The sequence below is a fragment of the Ictalurus punctatus genome, chromosome 7 (assembly GCF_001660625.3).
Source record: "Ictalurus punctatus breed USDA103 chromosome 7, Coco_2.0, whole genome shotgun sequence".
In the NCBI taxonomy this organism is placed as follows: Eukaryota; Metazoa; Chordata; class Actinopteri; order Siluriformes; family Ictaluridae; genus Ictalurus; species Ictalurus punctatus.
The window spans coordinates 8,071,638-8,085,850 of record NC_030422.2 but is presented as its reverse complement, the minus strand read 5'-3'; the positions used below and the strand labels follow the sequence as shown (position 1 = coordinate 8,085,850).

General features: G+C 38.9%; 1 protein-coding gene across 2 annotated transcripts in view; it reads right to left on the bottom strand.

The window, feature by feature from the left end:
- LOC108267708 (cadherin-2A) overlaps window positions 1–14,213 on the bottom strand; it is a 147,717-nt gene that overhangs the window by 52,424 nt on the left and 81,080 nt on the right. For both annotated transcript variants that reach the window (XM_053681459.1, XM_017472050.3), the window contains exons 3-5: window positions 11,874–12,168; window positions 9,897–10,016; window positions 7,114–7,281 (exon numbers count right to left, since the gene is read on the bottom strand). In XM_053681459.1, the coding sequence (XP_053537434.1) occupies window positions 7,114–7,281; window positions 9,897–10,016; window positions 11,874–12,168 (583 nt within the window). The remainder of the gene's footprint in view (window positions 1–7,113; window positions 7,282–9,896; window positions 10,017–11,873; window positions 12,169–14,213) is intronic.

Below are 14,213 nucleotides of genomic sequence, written 5' to 3'. Positions count from 1 at the left end.
TATATGGGGCCTCCGTTGCCTTATTTTCCACTTCATAATGTGCCACACATTCTCAGTGGGAGACAGGTCAGGACTGCAGGCAGGCTATGCTAGCACCCGCACACTCTGCTTATGCAACCATGTGCTTGTAATCCGGGCAGAATGTGGTTTGGCGTTGTCCTGCACTGGATGGCAGCATATGTTGCGACAAAATGTGTACATATCTTTCTGAATTAATGGTGTGCTCACAGATCTACAAGTTACCTATGCCATGGGCACTGACACACCCCCATACGATGACAGATGCTGGCATTTGGACCTGACGCTGATAAAAGCTTGGATGGTCCTTTTCCTCTTTGGCCCAGAGAACAAGACGGCTGTTTTGTCCAAAAACTATTTGAAATGTCGACTCGTTGGACCACAAAACACGATCCCACTGTGCTACTGTCCATCTCGGATGAGACCGAGCCCAGAGAAGTTGGCATCGTTTCTAGACAGTGTTGAGGCTTCTGATTTGCATAGTAAAGCCTTAAGTTGCATCTGTGGATGCAGCGGCGAATGGTGTTGTCAGGATATCCATTATAAACTCATGACTGTTTTTAAGACAGTGATGACTGAGGGATCGGAGATCACACGCATTCAGAAGTGGTTTTCGGCCTTGACCTTTACGCACCGAGATTTGACAGGATTCCTTGAATATTTTAATTATATTGTGCACTGTAGAAGATTTGTCTTTGGGGAATGTTGTTCTCAAAGTGTTGGATTATTCGCTGATGCATCTGTTGGCAGATTGGCGAGCCTCGAGCCATCCTTGCTCTTGAAGGACTAGGCCTTTTTTGGAGGCTCCTTATATACTATGATTATATGATTGCCTCACCTGTTTCACATCACCTTCTTATTTCAACTCCTCACATTGCTATTAGTCCTAAATTGCCCCTGTCCCAACTTTTTTGGAACGTGTTGCAAGCATCAATTTCAAAATAAACGTTGATCTTCAAAAAAAAAACTATGCAGTTGATTAGGTAAAACATCAAATACCTTGTCTTTACACGTTTTTTTTTGTTTGTTTAAATACAAGTCAAAGTACAATTTAAAATCCCTCCTCTTTGTTTTTATTAGCATTTTCGGAACTGAGGTTGTACATAACATAAGCCAGAAATAAATTCCAGGATGGATGGCATGCTTATGCATTTTAAGTGGATGCCAAGCTGTATTAGAAACGGCGGTATTATTTTAGAATTTGTCATTTCATTATTTAAAGTGCAATCTAGCGTCAACCAGTCTTGCCGTAACGTTCAGGAATCCTGTGAAATAATTAGGTATGATCATCATTTTATAGGTTTGGAGTGCCTAAATTACTCCAAACCATGTGTCTAAATGTGTTATGGTCTGATAAGACTAAGGTAGAGTGTTTTGGGATTAATTCTAAAAGATATGTTCCTCACAAAATAAGTCACCCACAGTGAAGCATGGTGATGGCAGTATCATGCTCTGGGGCTGCTTCTCTTCAGCTGGAGCTCTAGTCAAGATAGAGGAAATTATGGATGGCTCCAAATACCAGTCTATTTTGGCACAAAACCTGTAACCAGGTTGTTGTAAGGTTTTTCTTTAGCTTTTTTTCCCCACTTAAACATTTCCTGGGGTCTTTATCACTCAGAAGGTTAAAAAATATATATATGTTACATAATATATCATTGTTTCAGTTTCTTAATTACAAGATGATGCCTTCTTTGAGCTTTTTTTGACCAGTATAGCACAAATACTGCACATTATTTGACACAAATATTCAGCCTCATAGATACAGTATGTTATGTTAGGCACCCACCAAGAAGGATTTGGCTACACCCCAGCTACGCCTCTGCCAGCTGCATGCTAATCCACTCACAGAGAGAAAAACTCTCAGAACTGAGGCAGAACTGACCTTGCAGGTTTTGGACGACGTTTTTTTTTTTAAGCCATTTCAAGTAATTGGGGAGAACTGCAAGAAGGCTGTCTTTGATAGTGTTATAAAATACCTGCAAGCACAGTTTGACATAGGCAAGAAGAGAGATGGATAAGCTGTGAGCGATAGAAGCTGATAGACTTAGAAAGAAACACAAGGAGTGAGCAAGCAGAGAAAAAGTGAAAGAAAGAAATAGAGATATTATGGTACTCTAAAGGAGGTTTAAACTCTAGGGAAGCTATCATTTCTCACAGGAAGACAGGGGTTTGTCCCCCCTCCCCCAAACACACACAAAGGAACTGCAAAATTCTTAATAAAAAGACAAAAGAAAAAAGGAGACGTTATGGCACTAGGTTAAAATTTGTCAACATTATGGCACTTATAAAAGCCTAACCGCAAAGACATTAATCTTGTATTTTACAAGATTTTAATTGCCTGCCATTTAAAGTTTGGAACAGGTTTAAGATGATTCAAATTAAAATCTCAACTAATGCGCCTTTAATTCTGTCACGTCTCATTCCATTAGGACCTCACCTCTGGGTACTTTCAGATTGAAGGGGGGTGGGGGGGGGGGGGAGGGGGGTGGACGCGTCTTATTCAGGCACCATCTTAAGTAAACTGACAGCAAGTCAATTAATTAAAAAGTACTTTTAGAAAATGACCTTTCGCACAAATTTGATTTCTGGCTAGTCCCTGTGCTGATTACAAAATTCAAGCTTTCAAGGCAAGCAGAAAGTGGTCCAAACCCAAACCTAAATATAAAAGTATCTAGAGAACAATGCATTATGCAATGCGACCAATTATCCCAACCGACACTATTTCCGTATTTTCTAATTGTCTCAACACGATTAGTAGGAGAAGACTATTTCCCAAGACATTAAACTTTCCAAGTCTGTTATAAAAAAAATAAAAAATAAAAATTAAACCAAGCCTATTGTGCAAATACTGCCAGCACTGCCAAATAAATAACCACAGACACCTTCTATTCAACACAAATTTGTCTAAAGGACTGTTTATCCCCATCTAATCCTAGTTCCAGTTTTGAAATGTGTGGATTTGCCTTCCTGCGTTCTTTAAATATATGCCTTCTTCAAAATTCAGTTACAGCAACGTACATGGTGAGAGGAATATTTATTGTACTGCATACTAATCATCCATATTCTTTTATTTTTCCTTTTACTGAGGAAGGGTGGGGTGGGGGGAGGGGGGGGTACTTTAACCCTCATGTTCTGTTCATTACTAAGTAATTCAGGTCAAATTACCTGTCTGGCAATATATGTATAACTGTCATTTCAACTTCGTTATGAGCAATATAAAGAATATGACTGCAAATAAAAGTAAAAATAAACAAAAAAAACCTCCTTCGTGTGGTGCATGAACAAGTAAGAAATGATGAAAAAAAATAAAATCTGATTTTCTTTAGTAATCAAACATAGTCTTTTCCACCACACAAACCACGCAAATGCATAGGACCCCGGAGACCCATGGTCCTCCTGCTGGCCACAAACAAACAAATGGCTAAACAAACAAACAAAAACAAAAATAAAGTAAAATTGTTCTTTTTGACACTGAAGGAATACTGTATCACATTAGTTAGCTAATCAGGGCCCTTGAAAGCAACCATGAACTGTTTGTATTCCAGTGGTGCTCAAAAGAGTACATTAAATAATAGGAGTCCAATACAGAAAACTTGAAAGCTCACCAATTTCTTGAAAAGTCTGACGGGGTGGACGAGATGCTGGATACACACTTGGTCAAAGGAAGAAGATAAACCTGTGGCTGAAGCTGCAGTGGGCTCGCTGGTTCATTGAATACACTTGCAATGGCAGTGTTTTACAGTCAAGAGCTACAAGATACAAGAGATCCTGAAAATGAATGCCAATGACATTCATCAGAAATGTAAGAAAGCCTCTTCAAGCAAGCTTTTACAGGAATAATAGTTAGAGAAACCTAAAGGCTGCCTTACTGTACTAACGAATGTAAACAGAAATGTGTCATAGCTGTGAATACAACTAGTACATTAATGATAAAGGGAACTTTACCATTCTTTCTGACGACTACATGGAACTTTGTCTAGTCCAGTGGTTCTTAACCTTTTTGTGAGTGTGTCCCGCTTTATAGAATGACATTGTTTTGTGAAGTGCTGGTCTAGACCAACCCTAGTCCTGGAGATCCTGAAGACTTTAGCTCAGGGGTGTCAGATGTATGGCCCGTGGGCCAAACCCAGCCCGCTAGAGGGTTCAATCCGGCCCGCAGGATGAATTTTGAAAGTGAAGAAATGCATAAAAGACACGAACTAGAAATTTTTAATAAAATGAGATTCCTAAATTATCCGACAGAGGTGCACTGTTTTAGTCAGAGTAGAAGACGCAGCACAACCCTGGGACTCGGCTAAAGTTTAGCTCCAACCATAACTGTGCCCATTTGACCATCTAATTATTGCCTTAAGAAGTTCTTGATCAACTAAAACAGTTGTGTTAGATTTTGGTTGGAGATGAAACATGCAGGAAGGTAGATCTCAAGGAAGCGGGTTGGTGACCATTGCTCTAGACTGACTAACAATGGTGTAAACTTTTCAAATGAAATTCACACAGAGAGAAAATACATCTGAATTGGCCGGTTTACTTAATGCGCAGCGATTCTTATTCTGCTTTTGTTTCAGTCTTTGAACGAGGAAGCAAGTTTGCTTTTAGATTTCATTCATTTGCACAAAAACTGAGCAGAATATTTAAACAAAATATATTATTGTTTGTCCTTGGATTACTGCTTGTCTGTGAAAACATGGAGCAGGATAGCACATTGGGAGGAGGCTCCTGGCTATAATACCATAGAGCAGACTTGTTTTTCTCCAACCATTCCACCTATAGTGAGTCCTGTATTGGTTCTCCATCTCAGGAATAGTTCCAGGTGCTCACTGTCACCTACATTTACACTTCCACCCCAGCAGACCACAGCATAAGAACACTGGCCACGGCAGAATGATAAACTGGCTCCAGCCTGAACTGGCCTTTCCTGTATAGCATGTCAGTGTTATCAGTAACATAAGTGTTCAGAAAGGATGAACTGGCACCTAGGTTCCTTCAGTTTAGATATAATCAATTAAGTACACCTGCTCTTTCATGCAATTATCCAATGAGCCAATCATGTGGCAGCAGCACAATGCATAAAATCACGCATGTACAGTATAAGAGCTTCAGTTAGTGTTCACATCAATCTTTAGAAATAAAGAAACATGGGATCTCAGTGACTGTGGCAGGGTTTTTTCTGCTAGACAGGCTGGTTTGAGTATTTCAGAAACTGCTGATCTCTGGCATTTTCACACACAACAGTCTCTAGAGTTTACACAGACACGGGTCTAGTTCCTCACCTTCTTGAGGAGAATGACCAGACTTGTTCGATCTGACAGGAAGTCTACAGCCACTCAAATAAGCACTCTTTACAGCTGTGGTGAGCAGAAAAGCATTTCAGAATGCACCACAGATCCAAGCTTGAGGCAGATGGGCTACAAAAGTAGACGATTACATGACGTTCTGTTCCCGTCAGCCAAAAAAAAGAATCTGAGGCTACAGTGTGCACAGGCTCACCCAAACTGGACAGTTGAAGACTGTATCTGCATGATTTTAAATATTGCACTGCTGCCACATGATTGGCTGATTGAGCTGGTGTATTAAATAAGAAATTTGAGAAATTAAAACATGTCTAGGATATTTTTAAAATATGCAAAAACCGTTTGTGGAAATAAATTCTTTGCACCGTACTGGGAAACTATGCAAAACAAATATTTTGGATTATTAATCGTTGTCCTTTTTTTTCTCTCTTCAGCCACGTATCTTTTTTGGGTTGTTTTAAACTTTATATTTTTCATGTAATGCATTTTTACTAAGAGAGAGGGAGAGAGAGAGAGAGAGAGAGAGAGAGAGAGAGAAACTAGAAAAGGGCCAAAATTTGCAATGTACTCAGTCCTCCATCCCCACAAGGGCATCAGCATTGTCAGACTCCTTAAGAAAGCAAAGCCTCTTAGCCCTGCTGGTTTGTCAGAGCATGTCCTACATGAACATGAACACAGTCACAAGTGCTGTGTGTGAATGAATAAACATAAAAGCTCTATCGGAGCAAAGACATTTGTCTTTGTGCATTTGTCTGTGTGTGTGTGTGTGTGTGTGTTTTGGGGTTTGTGTATGCAGTACTATACTCAGCAAACAAAGAAACGTCCTCTCACATTCAACTGCTTTTATTTCCAGCAAATTTCTTAACATGTGTAAATATTTGTATTAACATAAAAATGTTCAACAACTGAGGCATAAACTGAACAAGTTTCACAGACATGTGACGAACAGAAATTGAGTAATGAGTCCCTGAACAAAGGGGGCGGGTGGGGGGGGTAAATATAAAAAGTAACAATCAGTATCTGATATCCAGCTGCTTTAAGTAGTACAGTGCATCTCATCCTCATGGACTGAACCAGATTTGTCAGTTCTTGCAAGTTCTCGATCATGTCGTGGAGGGTTGCACTTGATTACATGTAATTTTCCAGTACAAGGACGATCAGCTGTCTTTCCTGTCTCTCTGTAGCACCGTCTTAGGCGTTTTACATTACAGACATTACAGCTTATTGCTCTGAACACATCTGCAGTCCTCATGCCTCCCTGCAGCAGGACTATGGCATGTTCACGCAGGCGAGTGTTTTTCAGAGTCGGTAGAAAGGTCTTTTAGTGTCCTAACTTATTGTAACCTTGACCTTAATCACCTTCCGCCTGTAAACTGTCTGTGTCTTAAGGACTGTTCCACAGGTGCATGCGCAGTAATTCTTTATGGTTCACTAAACAAGCATGAAAAATATCATTTAAACCATTTCTAATAAAGATCTGTAAAGATTATTTGGATTTTACAAAATAATCTTTAAAATACAGTCTCCTGAGAAAGGGACGTTTCTTTTTTTGCTGAGCATATGTACAGTATGACGTGTATGCACATTGGCACAATAATGTATGTGTTATGCAAAGTCAGTATTTTATATATTTGTTTTTTAGTGATTTACCATGAACATACACTGTATACACTGATTTGCATAAGCATTTAACCCCTCTTGAAACTAGAGTTTCAACCCCCTACAAAATATGGAAAAGATCAAGGGGATGATTGCTTATGCAAAGGACTATATGTATATGTCTATGTGCATTAGTGGTACTCACTCTGAGTAAAATGAGGCGGATTGTCATTGACGTCTGTCAGCTTCACAGTAACTGTTGTGGTTCCAGAAAGCCCTCCAAGATGGCCACCCATGTCTTTAGCCTGGAGGATTATGAGGTACTGGTCCTGAGTTTCTCTGTCCAAATCAGGGACTGCTGTGCGCAAGATTCCTGAGAGAGAGCGAGAGAGAGAGAACAAGAATCAGAGAGATGAAAACCAATAACACTGCTGCTAGGCCCTTGAGTATGGTCTTTAACCCTCAACTACATGTTTGAGTTCTATGCTGCCTCACTTGTAAGGCATGATGGAGAAAACTGCCTATAACAAGCATCTGTTATATAATTTCCTCATACTGCCATTATATTATCAAGAAACCTGCACTTTTATTTGAGACTAAATAACATACATTTGGGCCTTGCTATATTTTATAAAGTATGAATGAGTACACCATGAAATATTTCTTAACAGTGTAATAATCTGTGCTAATGAGACAAAAAGACTGCCATGCCATGAACACAGGACAGAATTAGGTTAATTATTCTTGATTCGCATTCAAAACCTTTCAAGAATAAACACAAAAAACCCTTCTCATTTATATCAGCATGGGGTTCATAAATGTCAACAAAATTAATTAGGTTTCATTATGCGGCCAAAAGGAATCAAAACACGAAGGGCCACCATTATTCACTGACAGACACACAATACCCTACGTGATATAGAAACATAGCATGAGTACAATGGCACAGAGAGCCTTGTCAATACATTTTCACAAAATTCGCCACCCTTCTTCTTTGCGCTGTCATTATGTCTCGTTCTTGTTCTACTTAAGTCACCACACTGTCTCTGGCACAAACACACACACACACTCATGTATACTTGCCTCTGTACACCCACACACACAAACAAAGCAAACACTAGACTCTGCACAGTTCATAAGGCTGCCAGCCAATCACCCAGCAAAACATAGCAATGCAAAAATGTTTTTTGGTTGTTTTTTTTTTTTTTTAGCTAGAATGGACTCTCTCTTGTCCTCCTACCTAATAAAAGCCTTGTTCCTCTCTCTCCAAAAGGCTACAATGTGACATGCGAAAGCCCTACGGTGAAGTGTATGGCAAAAAAAAGTCCCAAGTGCATTTCAGATACTCCTATTAATAATTTAAAGACTGCTGTTCCAAAAAAAAAAAAACATTCAATTCAGATCTATTTGTGTAGTGCTTTTAACAATAGACAGCTTATCAGAAATCCAGATGTAGATTTAGATCCCTAATGAGTTCAAGAAACCTTGAGAAACAGGGGAAACCCATGCTCTTCTGGGTGACACCAGTAAGTCAGATTATAAGTCATTACATTACTTCTACAACTGTGTAGTATTAAGTCAAATAGTACTATTTGATTACAGATTACAGCAGTAGTACAAAGTGAACTGATCCACTGAAACAAGGGTGAATCCTGGACATAAACTGGTTTTGGGAAACTCAGATCAGATTCACATGGGAAATCCATGTGGTACCATATAGAGCAGAAAGTAAAGCACAAGCAGAAGTAGAGTATCAGGATGAACATGCCATCTTTTTGTTTTCCCACCTGTGTTTCAAGGCTGGGTTGCTAAATTTGTTGTGTGCTGCTGTTTATGCCAAAATGTGCTGCAATAACAAGCAGATAAGAGAAGGAACACAGGCAGTGGATGATATGTTGGCATGGGAAAGGCTGAAGAATAAGAAGTGAGGAAGTGCAGGGAGTGAGGCTGGGCAAAGATTCTGAACTTGGTTTCATATTTATTTGGCAGCCTTGGAAAATCCTTTACATGGTCAAATTTAGATTCCTATTGTACAGTATACCCTCTTTCAATTCAATGTTTTTCTTTATCAGGGCCTACATAACAATTGGGTGGTCCTCACCAACTTCTATAAACAAACAAATAACCTTAGGTGACCACAAAAAAAATCACAACAGATTTCTATATGTAGTCATCCCCCCCCCCCCCCCCAAAAAAAAGCCCACATGAAAAAATACTATAGTATTTTAGAGTAAATTTACTATAGAAAATGTGGTAGAATTCTTGTAGTACATACAAAGTGTATTTTAACCTTACTATACTAAAGATACCATAGTGAATTGCAGTGATATGTGGTAATTTGTTGTGCTAATTCTACACTATATATATATATATATATATATATATATATATATATATATATATATATATATATATGGGTTAACAAGAGAAACCACCTCAGAAATCTCACCTTTGCCTCAAAATCAACTTTTTGTTGATAGTTTGTGACCCATTAATGCAAATAAATAAATAAATAAAAATGTAATCTGCCATTCTAGACTTTATTTTACTCGTTTCAAGTTTGAAATGGTCTTGTTCTTATTTCTAGAAAGAACCAAAATGATCTGCCAATGGACCAGGAAAACATAACCCATTACATGATATAAGTAAAAGCACCTTAAAAACAATCTGAAAAATCTTATATTTGACATGTAATAATCTCAAACACGAATTATTCCAGATATTTCCGCTTGCTATTCAAAATGCAGTGCAAATTTGGCCATATTAATTTAAAAACATTTCTGTGTCACTTTGGTTAAATATGTTTACTTAAAGCAGAGATGTCAAAGTATATTACCGAGTGAAAACCTAGGAATTTCTGCCTCCCTAGACCATTTGGTAGAGTAAATCTTATTACGAACACTCTGCCAGATAGGAAATAGTTATTTATTATTGAAAACCGCAGCTACGGCTGGTAAAAATGGAAAAGCCTGAAAGAATTGGACTCACCTGTCTGTGGGTCCACAGAGAAATGAGGCTGGCCTTGCACCAGAGTGTAGACCAGACGAGCACTGTTCCCATAGGTGGGGTCATCAGCATCAGTCGCTGTTACCTGAACAATGGATGTGCCTGGGAAAGAGAGAGCGAGAGAAAGAGAAATGGCAACATCAATACAGAACAGTACACAGCACTCATCCAACTGACCCTGAGTGGCAGACTTTTATACCGACTGACACAATAACCCTGCCTCTCTCACCTTCCTTCTTTTTTTCCCCCTTTTCAAACCAGATACGAATGCATTATTCAGAACAGATAACATCCAAACAGGTACAAATACAGATACGAATTGAAGACAAATATAGGTAACAGATATGACACAAAAAGACAGCACATCAACGTCATTAATGTGAACGTGAGTTGCAATGCACTGACATCACCCTTAGTAACTTTCTGATCAGGGTCATGGTTGTTTCAATTAGGCTACTAGTTTGTTTACATTTTGGGAAGGAGATCCGACAAAAGTTTTTGCAGTCAGCTACAAACAAAAAGAATTACTGCGCAAGCAGGATCTGCACACATCTCCAGTTATAAACTCGATGTAGCCGTGTTGTAGCGGATGTTGAGAAACTTCCAGAGCTAGAATTCACACACCATGCTGACCATTTCACCTTGTTTTACAGTGTTTTAGGAACAAAAATAAAAAAAATAAAAATTTGATCAGGCATCTGTATTTGGGTTTAAATCCAAATACAGATACAGATATGATTAGCTGGAGCACTAAACATGCACAGATACACACAATTCATTCACCTAGTCCCTTTCCACTTACCTTCTTTTTCCTGTCACTTGGTCCATCTCACGTGATTTCTCTTCATCGCTACTCCTAATTCCCTTTCGCCCCCTTTCTCTCAGTTTCTTGATTCCCCCTCCCCATCAATCCCATAACCCTTGCTGCTTCCCACATTTCCTGTTTCCATTCTTCCTCCTTGACAGTTATAGACTCCCCCCCCAACCAAATAAATCAAAGACTGTCATCCATCATGTCAAGGATGGAAATTGCTGTGGGGGGTGGTGGTGGTGGGGGGGGGGGGGGTGATACAGTTGAGAAAAAACATGGTTTCCTATGGGGCATCAGCTGACAAGCTATAAGGAAAGAAGGGATTTGTGGGCACAGCTGTTGCTGCTTTCTGACAACAGAGACCTGACGGTGTCATCTGGAATGAGCAGTGGGCAGGGCTGCTCTGATTACTGATCTATCACAGGTACTTAAGAAGCAGTGGAACATAAATGGAAGACTCAGGAGCGAGAGAGAGAAAGTTTGTGTGTGAGAGAGAGAGAGTGAGTGAGTGAGAGAGAGAGAGTGAGAGAGAGCAACTGTTTTGATTCACACTGCTACAGGATAATCAGACAGACAGATCAAAAACTGATGTGTCACTGCGAGGTTGATGCAACATTTACACAAACACAGAAATCTGTGCACATTCATCTTAAGAAAAGCCGATGCGCGAGTCACAATTTCGAACGATAATGCATTCAGATGGGGTAAAATGTTGAAACTGAATAGAACTAAAAAATTTTAAAAATAAAATGACTACCACAAACTGGAGCATTCAGTACACATTACTAATACTGTCAGATTTGCGGTAGATTTTTTTTTTATTCATTAATTAAATTGATTTAGTGCTAAAATGGTGTAAACACATCTTAATTATGCTTTGAGAATATATCTGAGCATATAAATGCAGTATTATAATGTGAAAGATAAATATTGACATTTTATTTAAGTTTTCATCACTGTGAAAATTACAGATCGTTCTTTTTTGGGGTTTTACATGACAGCTGACGAATGCCAACATCCCGACCTTGTCAGCACTCCTGCGCAACATGCACCTGAATAAATAAGTCTGGGTGTTGCAAATCCCAGTGCTAAGGGAAAATTTCACGGATGGTCAACGAAATCTCTGACACCTGACCTAGTGCAGTTACCTATGTTGGCCATCTCAGAGACAGTAGCGCTGTACGGCCTGTCTTCGAACACAGGCGGGTTGTCGTTGATGTCCTGCACCCTGATGATGAACTGGGAAGAGGGCTCCAGGGCACGCTCTGTCTGGCTGTCTGTTGCTGTGGCGATAAGCCGGTACTCGTCCTTCTCCTCCCTGTCCAAGGGCTTTGTCACATGGATGTTGCCTGTCTTTTCATCAATCACAAACACTGACCCTGCCCCTTCGCCTCGGAGCACGTACTTGGTGCGCCCATCACCTCTGTCCATGTCAGTGTGAAGCTGAAATGAAAGAAAAAGAAAGGAGATGGTGAAAAATCTGAACTGAACGAGGTGAAGAAACAGTAAAACCAAAGGGATGGAGTGAAATGAACCAGTATTCGAGATTATACAGTATACAAACAACAGGTGTTGAAAGCAAAGTAAGAGGAACTATCCACTAGAGATCAGCAGATAAAAATGTACAAATCTGAAAGGAGGAAAAAAATATAACATTCATAATATTCATTTCCAGACCAGGAGAATCAGATGAAGGCTTAACATTGATTGATTCATGGTAATTAAAGCAAATGTTCTTTAAATACTACACTGTGGTGGTGACAAGTAAAATCATGCTCATGTTTTTTCTTAATTGAGTCACGTAACCTCACATTTTATAGACGATATATATAGACAATATATATAGATGATATATATATACATACATAGATGATATATATATATACATACATAGATGATATATATATATATATATATATATATATATACATATACACATACATAGATGATTATATATATATATATATATATATATATATATATATATATATATATATATATATATATATATATACACACACACATATATATATATATATATATATATATATATACACACACATATATATATATATATATACACACACACACATATACATATATATATATATATATATATATATATAAAATTGCCCCCTTAAACTTAAAATGTGGTTGTGCCACCTTTAGCAGCAATAACTGCAACCAAATGCTTCCGATAACTGGAGATCAGTCTTTCACTTACTTCTGGGACTAGGATTTACTCCTATGCTTTGGTTCATTGTCTTGCTGCATGATCCAGTTGTGCTTGAGTTTCAATTTACGGACTGAAGTTTGGACATTCTCCTTTAGGATTTTCTGGTAGAGAGCAGAATTCATGTTTCCCTCAATTATTGTAAGTTGCCCAGGCCCTGAGTCCCAGAGCCTTTGAAATAGCTTTAGAACCTTTCCCAGACTGATGTATTTCAATAACATTCGTCCTCACAATTTATGGAATTTCTTTCAACGTTGGCATAGTGTGTTTCTGGGCAAGCCCTTTTGGTTGGTCCTTTTAACCAACTTCATGCTGTAGTAAAAATTCTATTTAAGTGTAGATTAGCTTAAATAGGGGACATGGTGGCTTAGTGGTCGGCACGCGTGCCTCACACCTCCAGGATTGATGGTTCAATTCCCGCTGTGGCCCTGTGTGTGTGGAGTTTGCACGTTCTCCCTGTGCTTCGGGGTTCCCCCAAGTACTCTGGTTTCCTCCCCCAGATAAGTGGTACAGAAAATGGATTGATTTGATTGAACGGTGTTTGCAGTAATCAGACCTGGTTGCATCTAGAAACTCCATTATGAATACAGTTTCATAGATTTGGGGAATTAGAAACTATTGGGCCAAATACATTTTCACACAGGCCCAGTCGGTATTGGATAACTTTTTTGCTTATCATTTAAAAACGTATTTTGTGTTTATTCAGGTTACCTTTGTTTGTTTAATTTTTAAATTTTTCATGGCGCCATATTTGCACGTCACAATATCATGATGGAACTTTCCTGACAACACCCAAAAAAAGGTACCAGCAGAAATAAAGCTACAGTGATATAAAGTGAAACTCTTAAAAGTGGTGGAGATAAGTACTTGATGCGATAAAGGACATGCTTATTGTTTACATTACACTTGAGATGAATGTGTCACAATATTATGCTGAAACTTGCACAAGACATGTCACGAGATCATGCTACAACCAATCAGTGTTTGGATTACCATATCAGTGTGCCTCTGCATGCTAAGAATACTCATATGCCCCCTTCTCCACATTGCTTCAATGTAGAAGTACAAACCAGTATTCAGAAACAATATGAAGTGACTGCATTATGGCATTACACAGCATAATGGACAATGAACGGTGTCAGTCTCCGGTGATGTAAGCTCACTGGATCAGTGCTAGTCCAAGGCTGAGGAATGTTTATGTATAGCTTTCTCACAATCAGGATACAGGGCTCATATGCAGTGCTCAGAGGGGATC